Here is a 23,623-nt window from a genome sequence, read left to right on the forward strand (position 1 = left end):
TCAGGGAGGAAATCGTGTTTGTTTCCAGGGGTTTCCCCAGTAGCGCTCAATAAATATGTTTTAAATTAATCAATGCATATGATCTTCATCCCCCATCTACTCTTTATAGAAGCTATACATTTCCCCATTTTACAGTCGAGCCAACAGAGGCCTGCAGAATGTAAGTGACTGTTGAAGGGCGCAGAGGGAGTTTGTTGCAGAGGTAGGCCTAGCACCCAGGACTCTACAGGTCTGATTCCCGTTGCCCCTGCCTGGCCAGAGGTATGACTGGAAAGCCTCCTTTCCCTTGTTCTCTGGAGCTTAAAGGAGAGGGGGACACTTGGGATCTTGCTTCCAATTTTGGCAAGGGCCAAAAAGTGAATTGCTTGTAGGTCCCAGTTCCGGGAGGCCCTGGATAAAAACACTGAGAACTGTCTTTGACCACTCACAGACCAAGGCACCCAGCCATCCATCCACAACCATTTGACATCGTGGTTTAGAGCTTAGACTTTGAGGTTAGCCATATCTGAGTTTGAATTCTGACTCATTAGGTTAGCTACTGTGTCCTTAGTAAGTTCCTCAACCTCTCTGAGCTTCAGTTTCCTTACCTGAAAAATGAGGCCATTAAGGGTTTCTACTTCAGAGTTGTTATGAGAATCCAATGTAACAATGTAGGTAACAAATTTTTTTAGTAAGTGTAAGCAGTAACAGTAACATCTACATTATTCATTGAAGAATAATCTCTCCTGTGCCTCCTGGGTGTCAGGCACGGAGCTGGGCACATAGAGGTCAGACAATGCAGGTCCTGTCTTAGGAGACTCAGGGTCAAGTTGAGGAAAAAGAAAAGGGGTGCTTTGATGGTGCAAGCATAGGATATTATGGGAGCACAGAAGAGGAGCATCTAATTCAACCAGAGGAAGGCTTCCTGGAGGAGGTGACATTGGAGATGCATCTTGGCAGCTGAGATGGGGTTAGTGATGCGCGCCAGACCAGAGCAGCTCATGGGCATTGTTGTAAAGAGACCAACCCACATGCTGACATCACTAAATCATAGAAATGCATATAAGTTCTCAAAGTACCCACAGTGATAGCCACAAATATAGGCGTCCAAATGGGGACACAGATATACACAGAAAGAGACATACCAAGAGACACAGGGACAAACAGAAGGAACATACGCATACACCCATAAGCAGGTCTCAGGAGAACTCATTCAGAAACAACACACACTCACTAACCTACACATGACTCCCACTGAGGTTTAGAGGCCATTCGAAGCTTTGGCCCTGAGATCAAACCCAGACTATTCTTTTTCTCTCTACTCAGCTCACAGCCTAGAGCAGTGCTGGCAGGTTTCAGATGCCAGCAGTTCTTTATAAATCCTTGCCCGCCTGACAGATCAGAGGCATTCATGGCAGGTGACAGATTGTTGGAGGGGGTTGGGTGAGAGAGGGGGCTGGAAAGAGATCTCTTGTGGGTTGTGCACAGCCTGGGTCCCAGCTTTCCTTGGGGAGTGGCAGGGGGACAGGAGTGTCAAAGATCTAGCAAGCTATATGACACTTCCAACAATAAAAGAAGAGATAAGAAATGCTTGTCCTTGAAGATGCCAAGGGCGGTATGATTCTTGCCAACTGTGAGTATCCTGGCAAGGGAAGACAGGACAGGGCAGCCACTGATAATAAAGTAAACAATGGGCGCCTGGCTGTGCTGACTGCAGCAGGATGGATTCAGGCTGAGCAGAAAGAAGGGCTTTCTCACTGAGAGGGTTGTTAAACATTGTGACGTGTAGCTAGAGAGCTTCCTTCTTTGTTCATAAAGACCAGAATAGCACCTGTCTCTCTGGGTTAGAGCTGCCTGCCGGGAGGCAGTGGGGTGAACCAAGTAACATTTTTTTTTTTTTTTTTGCGGTACGCGGGCCTCTCACTGTTGTGGCCTCTCCCGTTGCGGAGCACAGGCTCCAGACGCGCAGGCTCAGTGGCCATGGCTCACAGGCCCAGCCGCTCCGTGGCATGTGGGATCTTCCCGGACCGGGGCACGAACCCGTGTCCCCTGTATAGGCAGGCGGACTCTCAACCACTGCGCCACCAAGGAAGCCCTGAAGTAACTTTAATAAATGACCCCTTTCCCCCACTTTCTGGGCCCAGAAGCCCAAATGAGAATTAAGCCATATCCCAAGCAACCACACGATTGAGGACTCTTTGTTGCTGACACTGGAGACTATATTTACTTTCAACTCTCGTTTCTATGTCTGTAATTTGCTGATCGTATTTGGGCTGCAGGGAACAAATATTAAATTTGATAAGGCCTGCTGCCACTGAGGCAGTGCCATCTGTCTCGGTGATTTATGTGCCAACAAGTAACTGAGACAAGAGCGTTCCAATGAGAGGGCAGCAAATCCCAGGGTTTGTGTATAAACAAAGAGAAAAGAGAAGGCAAAGCTAACATTCAGATGAACTAATATTCTAAGTGTTGTTCTCACCACCTCTTTGACACATCTGCCGTCAGAGTTCTTAGGCGACTGGCATAAGAGTTTTGGGAGACATAGGAAGGAGAAGACGATGTGGACAAGCTGATAAGGGCTCTGGCTGGTGTCACTTCCCCCTAATATTAACAATTGGCTCCATGCTGCTGCAGTTTTATCAATATGGAGTATTTGGGGGTCACCTAAGGTCAGACTGAACCTGAAGGTGACACTCCCGCGGACAAGAGAAGCAGTCTCTTTCCCCCTCTTTTGAGGCCAAATAAAGTTCAGCGGCTCAAAAGCCACTGAAGTCTAAATAAGCAAAAAGAGTCTTCAAAGTTTTTTTTTTTTTTTAGGCTTTCTCAAGTTTCTTTTTTAAGAAATTGATACATTATTTAAGCATTTTCTAAAAGCATAAAAATTGTGAAGTACAGTAAAGTTTTCGTAAAATTTATTTCAAAGTTAATAGTCCTCACATTCTTGATTGAACAAGAAATCTACTCATCTTAGCCTAGCCAACTCCTATGCATCTGTCAAGGTCCCATTCAAATACCCTCTCCTCTACGAAGCTGTCATGATCACTGGCTGAGTTAGTCACTCCTTCTTCCCATAGTTCCTTGTATCTACTTCCGAGTAGTAGTATTTAACACATGGTATAAAAATATTTTATTTAGATTTCTCTCTCCTCCATTGGGTTTCACAATCCTTGGAGCCAGCGGTGATGGCTTGATAATAATAATCAATTTAGCATCATGATTGTAAATGCCCAGACTATGGAGTGAAAGAGACTTGGTTTCAAATCTTGACTCTGTCACTAACTAGCTGAGAGACCCTAGGGAAAGTTACTTAACCTCTTTGAGCCTCAAGTTCCTCATCTGTAGAATGGGAATTAAAATACCTACCTTATAAGTTGTATGGTTATGTGAATTATATCTCAATAAAACTGTTACAAAAAAAACTTACCCTAAAGGGCTGTTTTAGGGATTAAATGAGATAGCAAATGGATAACTTCTGCACACAGCCAGGCATGTATCAAGCAGTCAATAAATGGTTGTTATTATTGTTAATCTCCTCATTGTAACCATTGCCTCTATATTCTGACAGCCTAACCCAGGTCTGGCACATGGTAGGGTTCAATAATCATTTGCTGGGCTTCCCTGGTGGCGCAGTGGTTGGGGGTCCGCCTGCCGATGCAGGGGACACGGGTTCGTGCCCCGGTCCGGGAAGATCCCACATGCCGCGGAGCGGCTGGGCCCGTGAGCCATGGCCGCTGAGCCTGTGCGTCCAGAGCCTGTGCTCCGCAACGGGAGAGGCCACAACAGTGAGAGGCCAGCATACCGCAAAAAAAAAAAAAAAATCATTTGCTGAGTAAATCAGACAAACAGACTTGGAGTGTCTCATATTCCCGGCCAAAAGTACTCAGCTGATTAATTATACCTCTGGAAAAAATTCATATGAACCTCCTGAGGATTAAATGGTATCTGCAATTTTGGAGCCCACGAGATGAATAATACTACACAAGGGAGAGTCGTAAATTAGTAGTCAGATCCCTAATTAGTAATTCCCTGCATCATTTTTGGACTGTCTATTTGCGGTTAAAAGGTTATAATGATGTTCCTGCTGGGAAAATAAGACTCTGAATTTTATTAGAGGTGAAAAGTTTTCCGCTTCGTGACCATCTAAACCTAAGTGGCAGCAAAGAAACAGATGGAAGAATTAAGTACTCCACCCTCACCCCCAGAGTGGATGTTATTGCCCCAAGGAAGGAAACTAAATCCCAGAAAGATTTTTCTGTCGCTGTTGTCCGACAAATTTCAGTCTGTAGCATCTTTAGAGCTGGAAAGGCCATTGGATATCATCTAGTCCAATGGGCTTCAAATATTTTTAAGACATGGAACTCTTTTTAAAAAAGAAATTTTAATGGGCAAGTCTAACATATTAATAAAACTGGGGCAGCTTTTAATAAAATTTGTAGTGGAGGGAGAAAAAGCCCTACACACGGAGGTTTCCCACTCTCCTCCCCCCAACAGCAGCCACCAAGATGGCCCTGCAGAACCTTGAGTGCTGTGCATATACAAAACTGAAGAAGATAGATCCCCGAAAAGTTATTTAGAGTCTGTTAAGATGACATGAACTAAAAGCTAACAAATAGAAGCTCTAGACACTGGATAAACAAATGCACTTCCTGCAACCTTCTGAATGATGACGTAACTGAGAGAGGTATTATGGTGACTATGGTATGGTGAAAAGAGCAAGGCGCCATAAATCCTCTAGGGGCACAAGCTTGCCTTCTAACATTTCTGTTGACCAGATGCAGAGCATCTCCTAGAGGGGGATATTGCTAAGGGCTCTGTGCGTCATAAGGAGCTGCCCCGTTGCAGCCACAGCTCACACACTTCGGCCTCTTGCCCTTTCTCACCCGTGAGTGAAAACCTTGCAAAGGGTGCCCTGCTCTACCCCTCGGTGGCCTACCTTGGGCTGGAAGACGCGATCCTCCTTTCCAAGGTGGTCCACGATTCCAAAGATGCACAGTGGCCCAGCGAAGCCCAGCAGGTCAGCCAAGATGCGGAAAGTGCTGCTGAGGACCAGGCGCCTCCCGAAGGCATGGCAGAGGGCCTGCCAGATGGCCCGGGCACCCTGTGTGCTTTGCATGTCCTTCCGCTGTCCAGAGAGACCCATGGCCAGGTCAGAGTGGCTGAGGGCCTGTTCACAGCAGGGCCCAGCTTCCCAGGGAGCTCCTGGCTCCTGCTGCCTGGGGAAACCCAGTGGCATCTGCTGCAAAAAGGCGAACTCCAGGAAGACATTATGGAACCACCAAGTGTGTGGTTGTGTGGGTCCACATGGGGACCCAACATGGTCCAGATGGGGAAACTGAGGCCAGATGATGGATCAAGGTCACACAGCTGGTCAGGGCCTACGTGGTGAGCACAGCACTGTAATGCTGTGATGAACTGTGCTGAGGGAGTAAATATGCCAGTCCAGTGCCGCTGTGTCTGCCTCAGTGTCTCCCCTTGATGCCAGGGCAGAAGCAGCGAAGGAGCACTGGACTGGGAGTCAGGCAACCGGCTCTACTACCTACCAGCCGTGGGCCAGCTCTGGGGAGGTCACAGCCTTTCTCAGGGCCTCAGTTTCCTCATCAGTGATTTGGAAAGATGCCTGCCTAGCTCAAATCATAGAGTTATTGTAAGGATCAGGCTACTAATGCCCCTGCTCTCCAAATGGATGAAAATTCCCACCTTTACAGTCACTGGGCTCCAAAAGGAAGAGCACAGGGCATGGGAAATCAGTACCTCCCTTCAGGGCCTCAGTTTCCCCACATGGACAATGAAAGTGTTAGAGCAGATGAGCTAAACTGTGAGGGCCATTCCAGCTGTGACTGTCCTATGAGTCTTTGGTCTTGGACTTGTCCCTGGTTCACTGTGTGACTTAGGGCAAGCCTCTTCCTCTCACTGGGACTCAGTTTCCCCACTGTCCCATCAAGGGTTTGACCTGATACTTTCTGATGTCCCCATCTGTGGCTCTAAACCAGAGGGCAGGGAATGGATGGTGGGGCCATGCCCCCACTGACCTCCTGGGCATCAAAGGCCTCGCAGAGCCGCTGGTAGTTGGTGAGGGCCCTCATGGCAATGGGCAGCTTCCCAATGGCTCGGAGATCAATGGGCTTCTTGTGGGCAGTCTTGATGAAGGCGTTCATCCACCAGTAGGTGCCTTTGGACAGCAGGTTCACGAAGGGCTGCAGGAAGCGCACCCCCAGGTCCTGCAGGTCCTCTGGGGGCTTCACCTCCCTTGGCATCTTGAAGAAGATGTATCTCTGTGGGGCACACGGGTCACTGAGGATGGGTAAGTGCACCTTCTCACCACCCTCCATTCTGCCTCAGCAAAGATCTGGGGTTGTGACATCCCACCCTTGACCGCTAATAGATGGGGCCATCATTTGCCTATTCCCAGGAAGAGGATCCCCCAACTCCTCTTGGCTACCAGTGCCAGGGCCTCCTGACTCATAACCCTTCATCGAGGGCCACTCTGAATCCCCTGGGGTGGGTTGGGTTGGGGAGGAGCAGGAATCTCCCATATACCATCTTCTCCTACAGTTCTGAAGATGCCATTGTGTTTCATATAGGGTTTGCAGAATGTGGAGCCATGCAGACCTGGGTTTGAATCCTGCCTCTTCCGCTTACTAGCAAGGCATCTTTGGACACATCTCATCTAAAGTGTATCCTCATCTAAAAAGGGGATGATGTGAGGGTCAGTGGAGGTAGGGAATATAGAAGCCTCTATAGCCTGCAAATCACCAACTAAAGCAGAGGAGTCAGAGAATGCAGATCAAAGGAGCACTTTATGCTCATCAGACTGGCGCAAATTAGAAATGGCTATAGCCCCCCTTGCTGGTTGGAGAAAGGGAAAGCGCTTTCTGATTCACTGCTGGTAGGTTACAGCATTTCCGGAAGGTAATCTGCAGCATCAACTAACATTTAAAATACACAGACCCTTTGAGCCAGTAACTCCACTCCTTGGATTCTCTCCCAGAAATAAAAGCAGCAATACATAAAGATATAGGAATGTTGAATATGCCATTATTTATGAAGGTAAAAAGTTGGCAACAAAGTGAATGCCCATCAATAGGGTAATGGCTGAATAAATTATGGCTCATCCATACGATGGAATATTATGCAGCCATTAAGGAAGCGAAATTAACCATATCAGACTTGGAGGGAGTCACAAGGGATACCTGTTAGATGAGAAAGCAAGCTGTGAAAAACTATGTATAATATGATCCCATTTTTATAAAACTAATATTGAAAGAAAAAAACAATACTTATATGTGTTGAGAAGAAATTCTTAACACATTATATTAATTATATTAATAAAAGCAAGGAGGTATTTAAAAGAGGTATAATAAAAGGTATTATATTAATAAAAGCAAAGAGGTATAATAAAAGGTATTATATTAATAAAAGCAAAGAATGGAAGGACACATACTAGGCTGTTAATCTGGGTTACCTGGGAAGAGAAAGGTTGGGGGAGGGGAGGGTATGACTCTCAGAGAGGGAAAGGGGGCAAGCAAAAATGATTTAAAAAAAAGACATGTATGCAGCCACATTTACCACATTTACTCATTCATGTGTAACTATATGAATACATTAAAATAAGCCTCCCTGACCTCAAAAAGAAAAAAAAAATCAAACAAACTCAGAGAAGCCAGTACCTGAAGCTTTTATTTCCTCTCTATGGGATTAAACCCAGACTCCTACAGCCTCAGCTGTCACTTCCTCTCCCCCTGGGAGCCTGGGGTAGAGGGCAGCTGGGCCGGATGTTCCTCCTGAAACTTTTCCCACTGGCCTCAACTCACCTTTTGGGAGCAGGTAAAAGAAGCTGACTCCTTCTAGGGTTTGGCTAAGAAGAGGGTGGGGACCCACACCCAGGCGCAGGACACGGGTCAGAAGCCCCGCCCTGGCCCAGGTGTGTCCTCAGGTGGGTGGCAGCCCAGGAGCGGCCTGCTTACCCTCACCCTGATGACGTTGACCTCCACAAGGAGCAGCATCCCGTAGAGGATCACCAGCAGCCCCGTGAGGCAGAAGCGCAGCTGCGAGAAGCCGATGGCGTGGTCGTAGAACTTGACAAACTTGATAGTCTTGGTGATGAAGGCCAAGGTCCAGTAGACTAGCAGGGCTGCCGAGGGGAGACAAGAGAGCATGGAGGATGTGTGTGCACATATTCACGTGTGTGTGTGCAACTGTGTGGAAGAGGATGGAAAATAAGTGTGTCAGGGAAGAGTTGTGTGTGCGGACAAGCAAGTGTTATGGGTGTGAGTATGCGCATTTCTGAGTAAGGGGGTGTCCGTGTGTGTGAATATATGAGCATGTAATTTTGAGACGACTGTGCATACATTAAAACATTCATGATAGGCATGTTCAAAAATAATAATCATCTTATAAGTCAAGGTGGTCAGCCAAATTTCCCTTTACAATAAATAAGAAGAAAAATAGTGGAATTATTTCTTGAATTTAACTAAGTTATAGGCACCATACCAAATAAGCACTTTAAACATATTTATCTCATTTATTTCTTTTTTTTTTTTTTTTTAATTTTATTTATTTATTTATTTTTGGCTGTGTTGGGTCTTCGTTTCTATGTGAGGGCTCTCTCTAGTTGTGGCAAGTGGCGGCCGCTCTTCATTGCAGTGCGCGGGCCTCTCACTATCGCGGCCTCTCTTGTTGCAGAGCACAGGCTCCAGACGCGCAGGCTCAGTAGTTGTGGCTCACGGGCCTAGTTGCTCCGCGGCATGTGGGATCTTCCCAAACCAGGGCTCGAACCCGTGTCCCCTGCATTGGCAGGCAGATTCTCAACCACTGCGCCACCAGGGAAGCCCTCATTTATTTCTTATATTAGCCTTGTGAAGGAAGTCCTGCCGTCATGCTCAGTTTAACGGACAAGGGAATCGAGGCTCAGAAAGGTTTGGTAACTGATCTAAGGTCACACAGCCATTAAGTGGACTAGCCTAGTGCCAGAGCCTGTGCACGTAGGCTCCACCCTACAATGGCTTCCTTGCGGAATTCCCAAGCTGGGAAGATCTTAAAGGTCCTTCAATCTAGCCCTTTCATTTAACAGATGAGGAACCTGAGGCCCAGAGAGAGGAGGTGACATGACCAAGCCCACTGCAAGTTAGTGACAGACAGAGGGTGAGGGCCTAGGTCCCTGGCCCCCAAGTCCAGAGTCCACTACGGCATGATGATGCTCCTCAGGGAGCCTGGGGAGTGGGAGATACAAAAAAATGAGTCACAGTCCTGAAAGGCAGTGTGTATAGTGGTTAGAGCTGGGCCTGCAGCCAGATACCCCTGGGCACAGATCCTCTGACTTAATAGCTATGTGACCTTGGGTAAGTCATTTAACCCATCTAGGCTTCAGTTTCTTCAGCCATAAATGGGAATAATAATAGTACTACCTCAAAAGTCATCATGAGCAATGTATGGAGAGCATTTAGCACAGTGAGCCTGGCACACAGTGGGTGCTCTTTGGATATCAGCTGTTAATATATCTGTTATCTCCAGATTTCAGACCTTGGACCATAAATACCAGGAGCCATCTGTGGATTCTAACCTATAAATTCCCACCCACCCCCATCCAAATCCACCAATAAACCACAGTCAGCTGGTGACAACAAAAGACAGCAGTAACTAAGTGCCCCTTTAGGGGGTGCTTTAGCATAGGCAGTCCTTCCCCAATTACCCCCTAGAGTCATATGCTCTGCGATATATGATATATATGATCTTATATATGATATAAGGTCAGCCTAAATGCCTAGAGCTCCTCTCTAGAGGAATCACAGAGAGGGAAGGAGACTGTCATCCTGCCTTCATCCCTAGGAGGGCCAGGACATAAATGCCACGGCATCTCTTGGGGACAAAAGCTGGGGTCTGTCCCAGCCTGGCTCTGGGCTGGGAACTAGGTTGAGACATTGAACTGGGGAGGGACAAATGCCACCTGAGTGAGAGCATTAGGATAGAGGGCAGGAGCATCTGCTTCTGGTCCCAGCCCTCAAGACTGGGATGATGTCCCTCAGCTGGGTCAGGTCTCCAGGTCACAAGGAATCCCCTAGCTGGGGGACATTCCCCTGCATCCACACCTATACTCTCCCAACAGACTCTATCCCAGGTACCAGAACCTCTTTAGACCTTCGTGAGGGTTCCTCCTGAGGCCAAGACTTTAAAATATGTCTCAGATTGGTCTTGCCTCTAACACGTAACAGATATGGTTTGATTTGATCTTTATAAGAACCCTATGCCTTAGGCAGGGACTTACTATTCCTGTTCAGATGGGGAAACTGAGGTTTAGAGAGCCTGAGTGTCTTGTCCAAGGTCACACAGGGAGTTAGTTGAGGACCCAGGACTAAGCCCAGGGGTTATTTCCACAGTCCCATCCTACAGTGCTGAGCCCTCAGCCTGTTGCCAGACACAGCAGCATTCGGTAAAAGCTTAGTGCATGTCCAAGAGAACAGGAGAAGGGAAAGAAAGTAGTAAAACACAGGGGCTGCTGGTGAGTTTTAAACTCTGAGTTCCCATTACCTCTGCTTCCTCCCTCCCTTTCCTCTCCCTCATCCCCACATCCTACCTATTACCAAATTCTATTTTACCTCCTAATTATCTTGAATCCATTCACTTCTGTCCACCTGGGTGGCCACCTGGGTCAGGTCACCATCATGTCTCCCCTGGACTGCCTTAAGAGCTTTCTCATGGTTTCCCCACTTCCCCTCTTGCCCTCCTCCAACCTAGCCTCCGTAGAGCAATACATTTAATCAAATATGGTCTCAACACACCCATGTTCATAGCAGCATTATTTGTAATAGCCAAAAGGTGGAAGCAACCCAACTGCCCATTGATGGATGAATGGATAAACAAAATATGGTGTGTGTGTGTGTGTATACACACACACACACAATGGAATATCATTCAGCCTGAAAAAGGAAGAACATTCTGACACGTGCTACAACATGGGTGAAACCTGAGAATATAATAAGTTAAATGAACCAGTCACAAATGGACAAAATAGTGTACGATTCCACTTATACTACGAGGTGCCTAATGTAGACAGATTCATAGAGACAGAAAGTATTATCGAATGATGGTTTCGAGGGGTTGAGGGGAGTTATTGTTTAATGGGTGCAGTTATTGTTTAATGGGAAGATGAAAGAGTTTTGGAGATGGATGGTAGTGATAGTTACTCAACAACGTGAATGCATTGAGTGCCACTGAACTGTACACTTAAAAGTGGTTAAAATGGTAAGTTTTATGTTATGCATATGTTAACACATACACACACACATCCCAATCCTCAATGGCTTCCCATCGCCATTGGGACAAAGAACAACGCCTGTAGTGTGGCCTTCAAGGTCTTGCCCCACCTGTCACTCCAACCTTCAAAGTTCAGCTCCCTTCTGCTCTCTGCACTTCAGCTGCTGTTTTTTGCCCAGATTTCCTAATGTGCTTTGCAACTTCTGCCTCTGGGCCTTTGCACATGCTGCTCCTTCTGCCTGAAGCATTCCCCTGTCCCTTCTCGCAGTTAGTTCCTACCTATCCTTCAGTTCTCAGCTCAAACGTGACATTCTCACAGAACACCTTCTGATCTCACCTGGGTCCAGGAACAAGGTTACTTCGTGGGACAATGTAAGCCACATCATGGGTCACCTTTCTGCAGGACTCCAGACCTGTGACCGGACAGTAGCTTCCTCAAAGGGCCAGCTATTCCCCTAATACCTGCTGTCCTGCAGCTCATGGGGTGCATCCTCTTCCCTTTTCCCTGTTCTAGAATTTCTGGCTTTGTGGAGAGCAAAGCTCTACCAAAGGGGGGAGTTAGTCTTTGTTCCTTGGAGAAGGACTGGTCAATCCATGGGTGGTCATTTGTGCTTTGCGGAGAGAACATTATGCTCTTTCTGGAGAATGAGAAAATGAACTCGCCAGATGCCCAGACAGGGTGTTTCCAGGGGCACTGGTCAGCCAGGCCTCGTGGTTAATGAGAGGTCTCTGTGCATGAGGAGCTGCTTCAGACACTGGCGTGGGAGGCTCTCCGAAGCTTGTATTTAACACCTTTCCATCTGTTGCTCCCTAGTCCCCCAACCATACTCACTTGGGGGCCCCTGGGGTGGGGGCATCATCTGGATGATCCTGATGGAGCCAGCTCCCACCTTACACAGGAAGGTAGACCTGTGATTAGCTTGGGAAACTTTCTCTACCCACTCATGACACCGTGCTGTCTCTGGCTTAGCAGAGAGTTCCAGACTCCAGATGTCAATTAGATGCTATGATTCCTAAAAATCATAGTCTGACTTAATGACACACGGTCTGACCACAGCCTAACAGTCAGATGTACAGCCCCGGCCTTAGACAGGCAGACTGAGCCTCACACAGAGGCAGATCTGTGGATTTATACCTCTGGCCTAAGCACAGTCTGAGGACCCTTAGACACACAGTCTCAGCCTTTTTAAGAGCCTGCTTGGGTGCCAGACTCCTGGGATCTAAACCTGAATCTGAGGACTTCCCTGGTGGTCCCGTGGTTAAGAATCCACCTTCCAATGCAGGGGATGCAGGTTCGATCCCTGGTCGGGGAACTAAGATCCCACATGCTGTGGGGCAACTAAGCCCGTGTGCCACAACTGGAGGGCCCACGCACCACAACTACTGAGCCTGTCCGCCACAACTAGAAAAAAGCCCGCGTGCAGCAATGAAGAGCCCACACGCCGCAATGAAAGATCCCGCATGCCACAACTATGACCGAGTGCAGCCAAATAAATAAATAAATGTTAAAAAAAAACAAAAACAAAAACTTGGCTCTGGCCCTTGACTAGCTGGTGAGACTAGTGCAAACCACTTAATTTCTGAGCCTCGGTCTCCTGATCTATAAAAGGGAAATAATAATGGTACCTACCTCATAGAGTTGTAAGGATTAAATGAGTTAATATATGTAAAATGCTTAGGATCGTGCCTGACACATAGCAGGTGCTAAATGAGTGTTCACTGTTATTATTTGTAACCTCTCTGAGTTTCAGTGTTCACATCTGTAAAATGGGGATAGCAAGAGTACAAGAGGGAGAGTGTGGGGGTTAAGTGAGATAATGCACGGAGGAAGCTTAGCACTGAGCCTGGCACACAGCACACACTCAGCAAATGTCAACATCCGTCACTGTTGTTTCTGACTGGGACCCCGGCCACATGGTGTCAGAAGGTCTAAGCGGGCACTCCTAAATGTTGGCAAACCACAGGCTCTGGTCCTGGGGCCCTTCTCTTTCCTCCAGGTTACCTCATTTGGGCTCAAGATGCCACCTATGAAGCCGTGACTATCAGACCTCCTCTGGAACGCCCAACTTGTTTATCTAACTGACCGCCTGACACTTGAGCTGGCTGTTTCAAACTCAACTGTGGCCTAAACACCCCAACTCCTGCTCCTTTGCCGTGTCAGTTACTAATACCGCTGTTCACCCATGTACTCTGGCCCAAAGCCTAGGAGTCTTCCTTGTTCCTCTCCTGGCCCCTGACCTCATCTCCTACCATTCTTCCTTGGGCTCATTTGCCTTCGACCATACTAGCCTCTTTGCCAAGTTTGTTCCTATCAGAAGGCCTTTGCGCTTGCTGTGCCATTTGCATGGAAACATGTACCCCCAAATATGTGCATGCTCACTCTTACCAGAGGCCTCCCCTGAGCATCCTACACAGACAGCAGCACGGCCTTCACTCTCTACCCCTTACCCAGCTCTGTGCTCTTCATAGCATCATCACTACTTATTTGCTTGTTTGTCTGTTTACTGTCTTTGCTTGTGTGTCTCCTCCACCAGACTGGAAGCTCCACAATGGCAAGAATTTTTCTTCTCTACTTCTGAACCTCTAGCACTTAGAACAGTGCCTGGCACACAGTAAGTCCTCAGCAAACATTATCTGAAGGGACAAATGGAAGTACCTATCCCTCCCCGTTCCCCACTCCTCCCCTTTCCCTACCAATCAGCAGCCTGGGGAAGTTGGAGGTCTCGATGTTGTGATAGTAGATCACAGAGGTGACAGCAGCCATGAACGCCATCCCGGCCGGCATGTACAGGTGGAGATGGCGGGACTCGGTCACCCTGAGATAAGGACAAGAGAGACGGAGAGAGAGACAGGGAGAGAGAGAGAGAGAGAGAAAATGTAGATGAGCTGCGTCGTACTCTAACAGAGTAGCCCAGGCCTCGTGCTTAGGGCACAGCACACAGTGGGGCCTCCAGAGCACACGTCACCATATAGTTCCATACCATATGCTGGCAGCTCTGCCCAGCCCAGACCCCAAACACACCTGTTAACTAAGGGGCCCAGGCGTTCACACAGAGATGCTATGAGAGCTCGGTGTTCAGGCTTTGAAATTCATGGCCTTCTCTCTCTGGGTTCACGCTTACAGAATCTGGCATAGGGGAGCTGGCCTTGGCAGTCGCAGCTGCAAAGCTTCTGGCTTAGAACCAGCTTATCCCCCTACAGAGGCCTCAGTAGGTGGGCTCTGGTCTGGTGATAAGCCTCATAGGGAGCCAGAGCTCCCTCCCAGAACTCAGCTTCTCCACGATTGGTGAGGAGGCTCGACTTGCCTGGTCCTGGTCATGCCCTTCCAAGGCTCCCTTCTATAGAAAGCAAAACTCAAAGGCACAGGTGATGTGGCCTCAAGTCTTTTTTCCAGCACTGCCCAGCCTGCTCTTTCTAGTGAAGCTATGGTTAGGAACCCCTCCATTCCCAGGAGGCCTTCTCCAGTCTTCTGCTTCAGTGCTGCCCTTGCTTGCGCTGCTCCTTCTATCCAGTGTGCAAAGAGTCCCTGCCCTCGAGAAGCTGACAGTAGGGAAGGAAGCAACCATGCTCAGAGCTAACTGTCTGACTAGGCAGTCTAGGGAAGTGGTATTGCAGATGGACAGAAGGCTGAGAGCACACAGGGGAGGGTGGGCAAGCAGGGAATGCTTCACAGAGGAGGTGGCACAAGGCTGAACTTTGAAGGACGAGCAGGAGTTCAACGGAGAAGGTGGGGGGCATGAGGAGAGCCATGTTGGGACCCCAAGTGGTCTGGTGGGACTAGGATATAGCATAGAGGCAGTGTGTTTCCCTTCTTCCTCGCTAGGAGAACCACAAGTTTGCTCCAGCAGCCATGCGCCCAGCCCCAGGGAATGGATGGTGATTGGTTCAAGCAGCCATGCAATTGCACACTTCTTTGTCAGTGATTGGTTTAAGAGTGGCCATACAACCCAATTCTGGTCAATGAGATGTAAGGAATGTCTGTAGAAGATGATCTCCTGCATAAAGAAGAGGCTTGTGGGCAGCATGCCCCCTTTTTCCTTGCTTAGTTGATGCCTGGAGTTGGGCAGCCATCTCCCATAAGAAGATATGGTGGACACACAGAGTATGGCATAGAAAGATGTGGAGAAGCTGGGTTCCTGATGCCATTACTAAGCCACCACACCAACTAAAAAAGGTGGCCTCCAGATTTCTTGTTAAATGAGACTGTACACGTTGACGTTCTTCAAGCTTGATTAGTGGATAGTCTCAGTGCAAGGTCTTCGCACTGTTACAGGAGGTACAAGGCAGTCACTAGTGGGGGCACTGGAAACAACCAACACCCTGTCCAGGAGGTCTTCAAAACGCTTGCCTCTGTACTCCTTGAAATAATTTTGAAAAACTCTGTACTCCTGCATACATTTTTAAGTGACATCCAAAATGTTATTTCATAAGTTTAAGTACATTCATTTTTTTTGCAATAGAAGGTAGAAATGATAACATTTTATAAGATGAAATAAGACAGTGAATAACCATAATTGAAATAAGTATTTTATGACACGACTTAAATAGATTTTGGCTGCTTTACTGAATAATATACACTGACTTAGATAAGAAATTAGGTAAAAGTTTTATATATGGCTTTTTCCAGTGTACGGTGGTCTGGGAAAACATTCTATATTTTTAAAAAAATTCTAAATAACCTAAACTGCTTTGGTTGTTGTGAATTCAGAGCATCACAGAGAAATAATACTTAAAGGAAGACAAGAAGCCCTACAGGTTAGATGCCTTACTTAATCACTAAATGAGGCTTACCTTAAACTAAACTCAAGTTCGAAGGCCACTGCTTTAACGGCCCCGCTCTCTCATCTGTCCCGTACACTTCCGGCAAGTCGGCCAAGCCAGGACAGGGACTGTGGCTTCTCCTCATGTCCGTTCCCCTTCCCATCCTCCTTCATGCTCCCCTGCCCAGGGGTGCAGGCCACAGATGGAAACCAGCAAATACCAGATAAGTGCCTATGGAGGAGCTGACCTGCTCTCTGGGGAGGAGACGGCGATCTGCACTGAGCTGGAGAGGTTTGGGATACAGGTGCTGCCCCACACAGGAGGGTCTGCTGGACAGCCAGCAGGACAGAGTCCCCGACCATATTCTATCCAGTCTCCCACATTCTGGGAATATACCAGCTTCCCAGGGCTCTGCCACTCTGCACTCTGCACCCTGTCTATGCTCTAATTTCAGCCTCCACTGCCCTACGAAGCAGGCAAGGCAGGAATTATGATGCTCATTTCACAGGTAGAGAAAGTGAGACCCAGAAGGGCTGGGTGACTTGTCCCAAGTCCCACAGCTGGTGCGTGGCATAGCAGAAATGCTAGCAAAGACCCAGGTCTACCTTCTCTGCAGGAAGGGTATTTTCCCCTCTGTTGTTTTGTTCATTACAGCCGGGTGAGTATATTCTGGCCGGAGGGCTCACAAGGCATCCCTCCCATCTCTAGCATCTGTGCTGCTTTGGAAGGGGTGTTGGGATGGAAGGCGGGAGGCGGACTTGTCACCTGCTAGTTATGTGGCAGTATGCATTCTGGTCCTGCTCATCTGAGGGCTTTGATAGCCAGGAGGAGGCCCAAGGCAAGCAGTTATCACAGAGATTACTGCTGAAGCCAGGATGCAGGGACATTGGGAGTGGGAGGGTGAGGCAGTGTGTGTGTTGGTGGAGGTGAGGATCCCATCCCCCTGCCATCCAGCTGCAGGAGCCAGGGCTGGCAGGAGTGGAATCTGGGCATAGACTGATCCCAGCTCAGAGGGATTGGACCTCAAGTATTTAAGCCAAATGTCCACCACCCTCCACCACCCCTTCACCCAGGCAGTCACTGAGCCTTGCCGATCCTTCCATTCTTCCTTAGTGAGACGGCTGCTTCATCTCCGCCTTATCTGCACCCCCAACTGCTGACGCATCGCTTTTGGCTGCACTTATCTCTCACCTAAACTACTGCAATCAATCCTAAGTGCTGCTTCTACCTCCAGCCTCTCCCTCCTTCCACCCTGCCCTACATCTCTTCTCTTCCAAACTGCCTAGAAAATTCAACCCAAACACTCAGCCTGGCATGTGAAGCCTTCCTGCAGATGCCCCCAGTTTCCAAATCTCAGCCTCCATCGCTCCCACGTGTTTCATGCTTCAGCCCCGCCGCACTGCTGCACTGCTCCCACCCTGCCTGCTTCCCCTCCCACCACTCCCCACTCGCCCACGGTACCTTTCTCACGACTCCCCGCTGGCCCTCCCTCTCTGGAACTCCTCTGCCTGTCAGAACCCTAGTCATCCTTCCAGATCCTGCTCAGAAGTCCCCTCAGCCATGAAGCTTGCCCAACTCTGCCTTCCTTTATCCTCCCATAGTACTTACTTGTAACGTTATTTCATTTATTCTCTTAAGGAGTCCCTAAGGGTCTATGGAGCTTTCTCATGTGCCTTGCACTGTGAATACAAAGATGAATAACATGCAGATTCCAACTCTGAGGCCTTTCTGACTTAGGCGGGAGGCAGTTTGCAAATAGATATAGATGTTAACATACAGTATGACCTATGCCGTGGCAGAGGTGTGAAGAGTATGCTGTGAGGTCCAGAGGCAAGGTGGGCATGGGGAGAAGGCCCATAGGAATGAGGCTAGAGAGAGGGAGGGCCGACTGTGAGGAACCTGGATGCCAGGCTGAGGACTTAGGACCTTGTAAACAACTGGGAACCAAGGAAAGATCTTAAGCAAGAGTGATTTTTTTTCCCTCCAAGAAGGTAACCCCAGCAGCTTGTGGGAGAGGCTGGGCATATCCACTCTGATAGGCTCTAGGATTATTTCACCAGGTCTTGGTGTGCAGATCTGGGTCCCCTCCACCCTGCTGCACTGAGAGCAGGGCCTGGTTCTCACTGTCCAGTGCCTGGCACAGAGAGCCTGGCACACAGATGTTGGGTAAACAGTTGCTGGATTTATTAGCAAATGAAACGATATTGGCTCATGGAATGCAGCTGAGCTGGGGTCTCCCTGGGCCTTTTAGGAAGCACCCTTGAGTAGATCCACTCTCCTGGGTCCTCTGAGAGTCACTCACCCATCAGACAGGATGCCCTCCGCGATCTCACACACCAGGACGAAGAGCAGCATGAAGGTCAGGATCCAGCGCAGGTTGTGCCCAGGGAAGTGGAGCCATGTGCTGTGGTGGATGTGCACTTTGGAGCTCTGACTGCCCCATCCTGCAAGGAGAGACAGGAAGAGGTGGGAAGCCTGACTCTCCTGGAGGAGGTTTCGTGAACCCCAGGAGGGTGCTTAGGCATTGGGTCCATGATGGGGATGAGGTGTGTACCCATGACAATGCCCCAGTCTGGTACACATGAACTAAATGTCCTTGCATGAAACCCCGGACCCACAGAGGCCCACATGTGCAGGTACCCATTTTATGCCGACTTCTTGTGTGACAAATAAACGTGTAAATAAACGTTTGGTGGAGAGCAACAGTGTAAATGCTGGTACAGTTTTTGATACACATGTGAACATAAGCTTCCTTCCTATTTCTCGTTGTCTTTGTCAACAACTAGCAACTTTTTGCTTCTGCAGCATCTTCCTCTTTTTAATTTTGTAGCAATTTTTCCTTTCTTCTCAAAAGCTGTATATGAATCTTAAGATTTGCTTTTTTTCTTAATTAGAGCAAATTAACACGTTTTGGGGGAGGCAGGGAACACCCTATGAGTTGACAGAGCTAGCTAGCTTGAGAAATTCGAGGTCTTGGAGAGAGATAAATGGGACCCTAGGAAAGAGGCACACACAACTGTCTAGGCGGTGACGCTCAACTCTGCGGAGGGCTTTCAAACAGGGGCGCTGGTGGCCTCCGTCCGGGTCGCTGCTAAGTCGGATCGGCTCTGCCCCGAGCCCGAGAAATTGAGCTACGGAGACGCGCGTGCCGCGGTGGGGTTAGCTGGGGAAGCGGAGCCTCTTCTCGATCAGGGCGAGTGGAACCCCAGGATTGCCGGAGGCTACTGACCACTGTCAGGTTCAGCCCCTGGGAAGCACAGGGTTCGCAGGGCCTCCACCCAGCCTCTGAGGCGCAGGCTGCACTCCTCCCTGGGCCCAGCTGCGGCTGACGAGAAGGGTGCCTTGGGGGAGGGTGGCCCGGCTCCCTACACAGCGCCTCTGAGGTTACAGCCCGACCCCCTCCCGACCTATCCAGCGCGTACAGAGACCCCTGCTTTCCCCTTTCTCCACCCCAGCTCTGGCGCTGCGGTGGCAAAACTTGGGGGTCCCCTGGGTCAGGAGCTTCCGTTGTGGTGCGTGCGGTTTCAGGGACACCCCGGGAGTGAGGGCTGTGCGGGTGTGTGAGCGCCAGCACCGCGGGGCATAACACAGGGCAGGGGACTCCAAGGGGGAGGCGAGCGGCGGTCGCCTGGCTGCAAGTGGACGCGGAGCGCTGCGGCGCGCAGCGCCTCCTTCTCCTCCCTCCCGACCAGCGTCCTCCCCTCCTCCGCTGCTCGCCCCGCGCGCTCACCGATGAAGAGAATGGGGAAGGTGATGAAGAGCAGGAAGACGTGCGGCACCACGTTGAGCGCGTCCACGAAGCAACCGTTGTTGAGGACGCCCTGGTCCACCCGGTAGGCGGCCGAGTGGTTCTCGCTGCCGCAGAAGGCCAGGGGCATGGCGGCGCGGGCTCGGGCTCGGGCTCCAACTGCGGCTGGCTGCACGCGCCTCCCGCGCTCTGTCCCCTGTAGCTCCGCCGCCCGGCCCGGCCGTCAGGCCCCAGCCCCCACCCCGCAGGCCCCGCCCCGTCGGCGCTCCGGCTCTCCCACCCCGCCCAGCTCCTCTACCTGCGGGGCCTGAGGGGTGGCGGGGAGCCCGACCCGCCGGGCCGCGCTGGGGCCGAGTTCCAGCTGTGGCGGCCCGCACGATGCGCTAGGGGCCGCCTTGTGAGTGACCCGCTGCGCGCGTGCGCTGGGGAAGCAGGAACGACAGGCTGGGTGGGTGGGCATACTCGAGTCTGGATGGGAGGGTGAGGGGTGCAGAAGAGAGGAGGAGGGTCCTCGCGGCTCGGGAGTGGGCGCGGTCGGAGTCTCGAGTGTGACCTCCCTGCCCGGGGTCTGAGGTGTGAGCTCACCTGGGCCTGGCTCTCGTGGGTATAGTTAGAGCGGAGGGTCCTGGTGGGGCAGTGTGGGACAAGTCCCATCCCATATGAATAGAAAAAGCATTCGAAAACGTTACCTCGGGGGGAGCTTCGAAGGTTTTCGAAAGTGGTTCCAGGCGGGGGACGTTCATAGGTGCTTTACAGCGTATCCCTCACTTTCACAAACGGAATCTTCCAATACTCCTGCTAAGTACAGGTTAATTGCTCCCATTTTTCTGGTGAGGAAACTAAGGCTCCGGGAGGTTACATGACTGACCCAAGGTCTCACTGCCAACAAGTAGGGAAGCATAACTTGAACTCAGCTCATCGAATTTCAACCCGCACTCCCCAGCCCCCATCTACCTCAGGCATGCGTCTATTACATGATTGAAACCTCCAGCGACTGGCAGGTGAATGGATAGAATAGATCATGGCCCAAGGTTGAAAAAGAGGTGCTTGTGGAATTGTATCCAGTGCAGGCAATGGAAGGCAGCCAAGAGGGGTGGAAAGAGATAATGTCACCCTAGGCTGTATCCTTAACCTGACACAGACAGGCTTAAGGAGTTCAAGAACCTGGTGAAATCGTAAAGACAATATTATGCCTTCCTATACTTTTTGGAGAAATTCTCACAGGTCTGTGGCCAAAAAAGTTTACATCCTATGAAGAAAGAAGACAAAAGGGGATTTGGGATTAGATTTTAGAAGAAATTTCTGAGTTAGAGATATGGAGCATAAATGTATCTGTTCTCAGGAGGAGCTAGGGGGTCATCAAGGAAGCTCTCTTCGGCCCTTTTCCCTATGAGCCTCTCTGAGCCTGTTCTGAGGCTGCTTTGAGGCTCGAAGCCTTTACAAGACGCTGTCAGGCAAGGACTCAGCTTTGCCTTAGGACTTGAGAGAGGCCAGGGCAGAACCAGGAACCACAGCAGAGGGCAGGTGGGGCTGAGTGAAGAGCTTGGGGAGGGCAGGAGCTCAGGGTTCAAAGTCCTCAGACAGTCTCCGACTTTTTGAGTATCTCTCTGAGGGCAAAAGATGTTTCCTGCAGTATCAGCCAAAATAGTGAAAACTTGGTGGCTGTAAATGCCCCGTACTGGTGGCAGGAGTTAATTAATCTGGGTGAATGCAGCCACTGAAAAAGTGATTGCTGAGTCTATGTAGTCAAGTGGGAAAAGCTTATGAGACAATGTCAGGTGAAAAAGGAAGAAACAAAATCGTGTGTTTCCTTTGATTACAGCCATATTAAATATGTATGTTTGAATGCAAGCCCGCGGGGGAAGCTCAGACTTGGAAATGGCTGTTACATTAGGGTGGTGGGTAGTATACATTAGCTACCGTTGCTGTGTTTATAATTATTGTTATTACCATTCTCTTTCTGTAAGAACGAAGCAGTTGAGATTCAAAGAGATGAGATGGGGAATTCCCTGATGGCCCGGTGGTTAGGGCTCTGCACTTTCACTGCTGCCGAGAGCACAGGTTTGATCCCTGGTTGGGGAACTAAGATCCCACGAGCCTCGAAGCATGGCAAAATAACAAAACAAAACAAACTAAACAAACAAAGAGATGAGATGATGTGCCCTTGGCCACCTAACAAAATTGCTTTTAGGTCTTTGTTTTCGGCTCCAAGGTTCTTTTTCAAACTTTCTGTTGCCATTTTGTTTTTGTAGTTATAATTTTAGTTTTTCACACTTTCAGCAGTGCCGTTTTTCCTTTCAGTGGTAGATATGTATATATTTTAAGTCCTCAGTCCTGGCTCCACCACTACTAGTTGTGTCATGTAGGACAAATTACCATTCTGTGCTTCAATTTCCTCTTTTCTAAATGGGGAAGATAATAATACAGACCCCAGAGGATTAAAATGAGGTCACGGGTATAAATGTGCTGTGTAAGCCTGGAAGATGGTCCTGGCTACCTCATCTTCTGGGTGCCCACCCATGGGACCTCATCAATCAATCATGGTTATCTAGTGGTCTTTCCCTTCCTTGGCACTCAGCACACAGTGCCTGGCACATCCCACACACTTGCCTCTTCTGGGCCATTTGAAATAAACAAAAAGCCTGGTCCAACCCAAGCTGGACCCAGGTGTAAAGGACAATTAAGGGGTCATCACCTGGGACTAAGAGGAGGCTGGAGGAGGGCACCACGTTTGCCATCTCTAGCACAAACCTACTGCGTGACTATGGGCAAATTCCACCCTTTCCTACACCTAGCTTTCCAGTGAGGATACCCATCACACTGCCCATCATGTGGGTGTTATCTCGAAAAGTGTGGAGTCAGGTGCATAAAGAGGCGTGAAATGACTCCTGCTGTAACATGGATTGTGATCTTGGAAACACCCAAATGTTCATCAATAGAGGGCTGGTTAAAATAAAACTAACACACGAACAAACAACATGGTAATTCCATAATGTGGAGTACTGTGAGGCAAATACAGAGAGTAAAGTAGGGTTATGTACACAGACACTGAAAGATGTCCAAGGCATAGATGTAGAGCAGTCAGTGAAGCATGAAACCATTTTATTTCTGCAACAGAAACAGACGCAGAGCTACAACGTCTCTGTGGGGAGGGCTGGGTCTCAGTCACACTTTCCCACACCCAAAGTTTCTTGCTGGCTTCTGCTGCAGGGGGATGGAAGATGGATTCCCGTCGGGAGCAGGCTTGGAGCAAGGGTATTCCCCTTTGAAAATGCTCAGCCTTCCTCATAGCAGAATGGAAAACCTGGGAAGGATTTCATGGACCTGGATTGTTGCGCTCCAGACCCACTAGGTGAGTGTGGCCGCAGGCAGGACCCGTCCCCTCCTTTGTGCATGGAAAGGAAAGCTTGGCGCAAGGCTTCAAAAAAGTCCCTTCTAGTTCTGATGTCGTTCAGGCGTCAGTGCCCTGTCTCAGGTTGTCAGTGACCATGACAGAGAGGGTCATCAAGATGATAATGGTGACGTAATAGAGAGGGGTGATATTTCAAGAAATTAACCCTTTCAATAGCCCCAATCAATAGCGAGATGGTTAAAAACAAACAAAACCAAAAATGGTAGTATACATACTATGCAGCAAGTACAGAGCACATAGTAGGGCTATATCTGCACTGACTCGGCAAGGTGTCTTCTCCCCGCACCCCCTCCCCAGCTCTCCCTTCAGGCAGATGACTGTGAAGCAAATTCCAGGTGGAGAACAGACAACTGGTATATCAAAAAGAGAGTTCTTGAGATCAGGAGACTGTGCTCAGCCTCCCTACCTGCCTGATGTGCGCACGTGTGTGTGTGTGTGTGTGTGTGTGTGTGTGTGTGTGTGTGTGTGTGTGT

General features: G+C 49.3%; 1 protein-coding gene across 2 annotated transcripts in view; it reads right to left on the minus strand.

The window, feature by feature from the left end:
* The window catches only part of ABCC8 (ATP binding cassette subfamily C member 8), a 75,760-nt gene extending 55,840 nt beyond the window's left edge, over nucleotides 1-19,920 (minus strand). For both annotated transcript variants that reach the window (XM_029208063.1, XM_029208062.1), the window contains exons 1-6: nucleotides 19,721-19,920; nucleotides 18,293-18,434; nucleotides 13,924-14,045; nucleotides 7,944-8,110; nucleotides 6,009-6,251; nucleotides 4,913-5,101 (exon numbers count right to left, since the gene is read on the minus strand). In XM_029208063.1, the coding sequence (XP_029063896.1) occupies nucleotides 4,913-5,101; nucleotides 6,009-6,251; nucleotides 7,944-8,110; nucleotides 13,924-14,045; nucleotides 18,293-18,434; nucleotides 19,721-19,868 (1,011 nt within the window). In that variant the 5' untranslated portion in view covers nucleotides 19,869-19,920. The remainder of the gene's footprint in view (nucleotides 1-4,912; nucleotides 5,102-6,008; nucleotides 6,252-7,943; nucleotides 8,111-13,923; nucleotides 14,046-18,292; nucleotides 18,435-19,720) is intronic.
* Nucleotides 19,921-23,623: the final 3,703 nt, after the last annotated feature.

Source organism: Monodon monoceros, unplaced genomic scaffold, assembly GCF_005190385.1.
Source record: "Monodon monoceros isolate NGI ecotype Baffin Bay Population unplaced genomic scaffold, NGI_Narwhal_1 Super_Scaffold_7, whole genome shotgun sequence".
Taxonomy (NCBI): Eukaryota; Metazoa; Chordata; class Mammalia; order Artiodactyla; family Monodontidae; genus Monodon; species Monodon monoceros.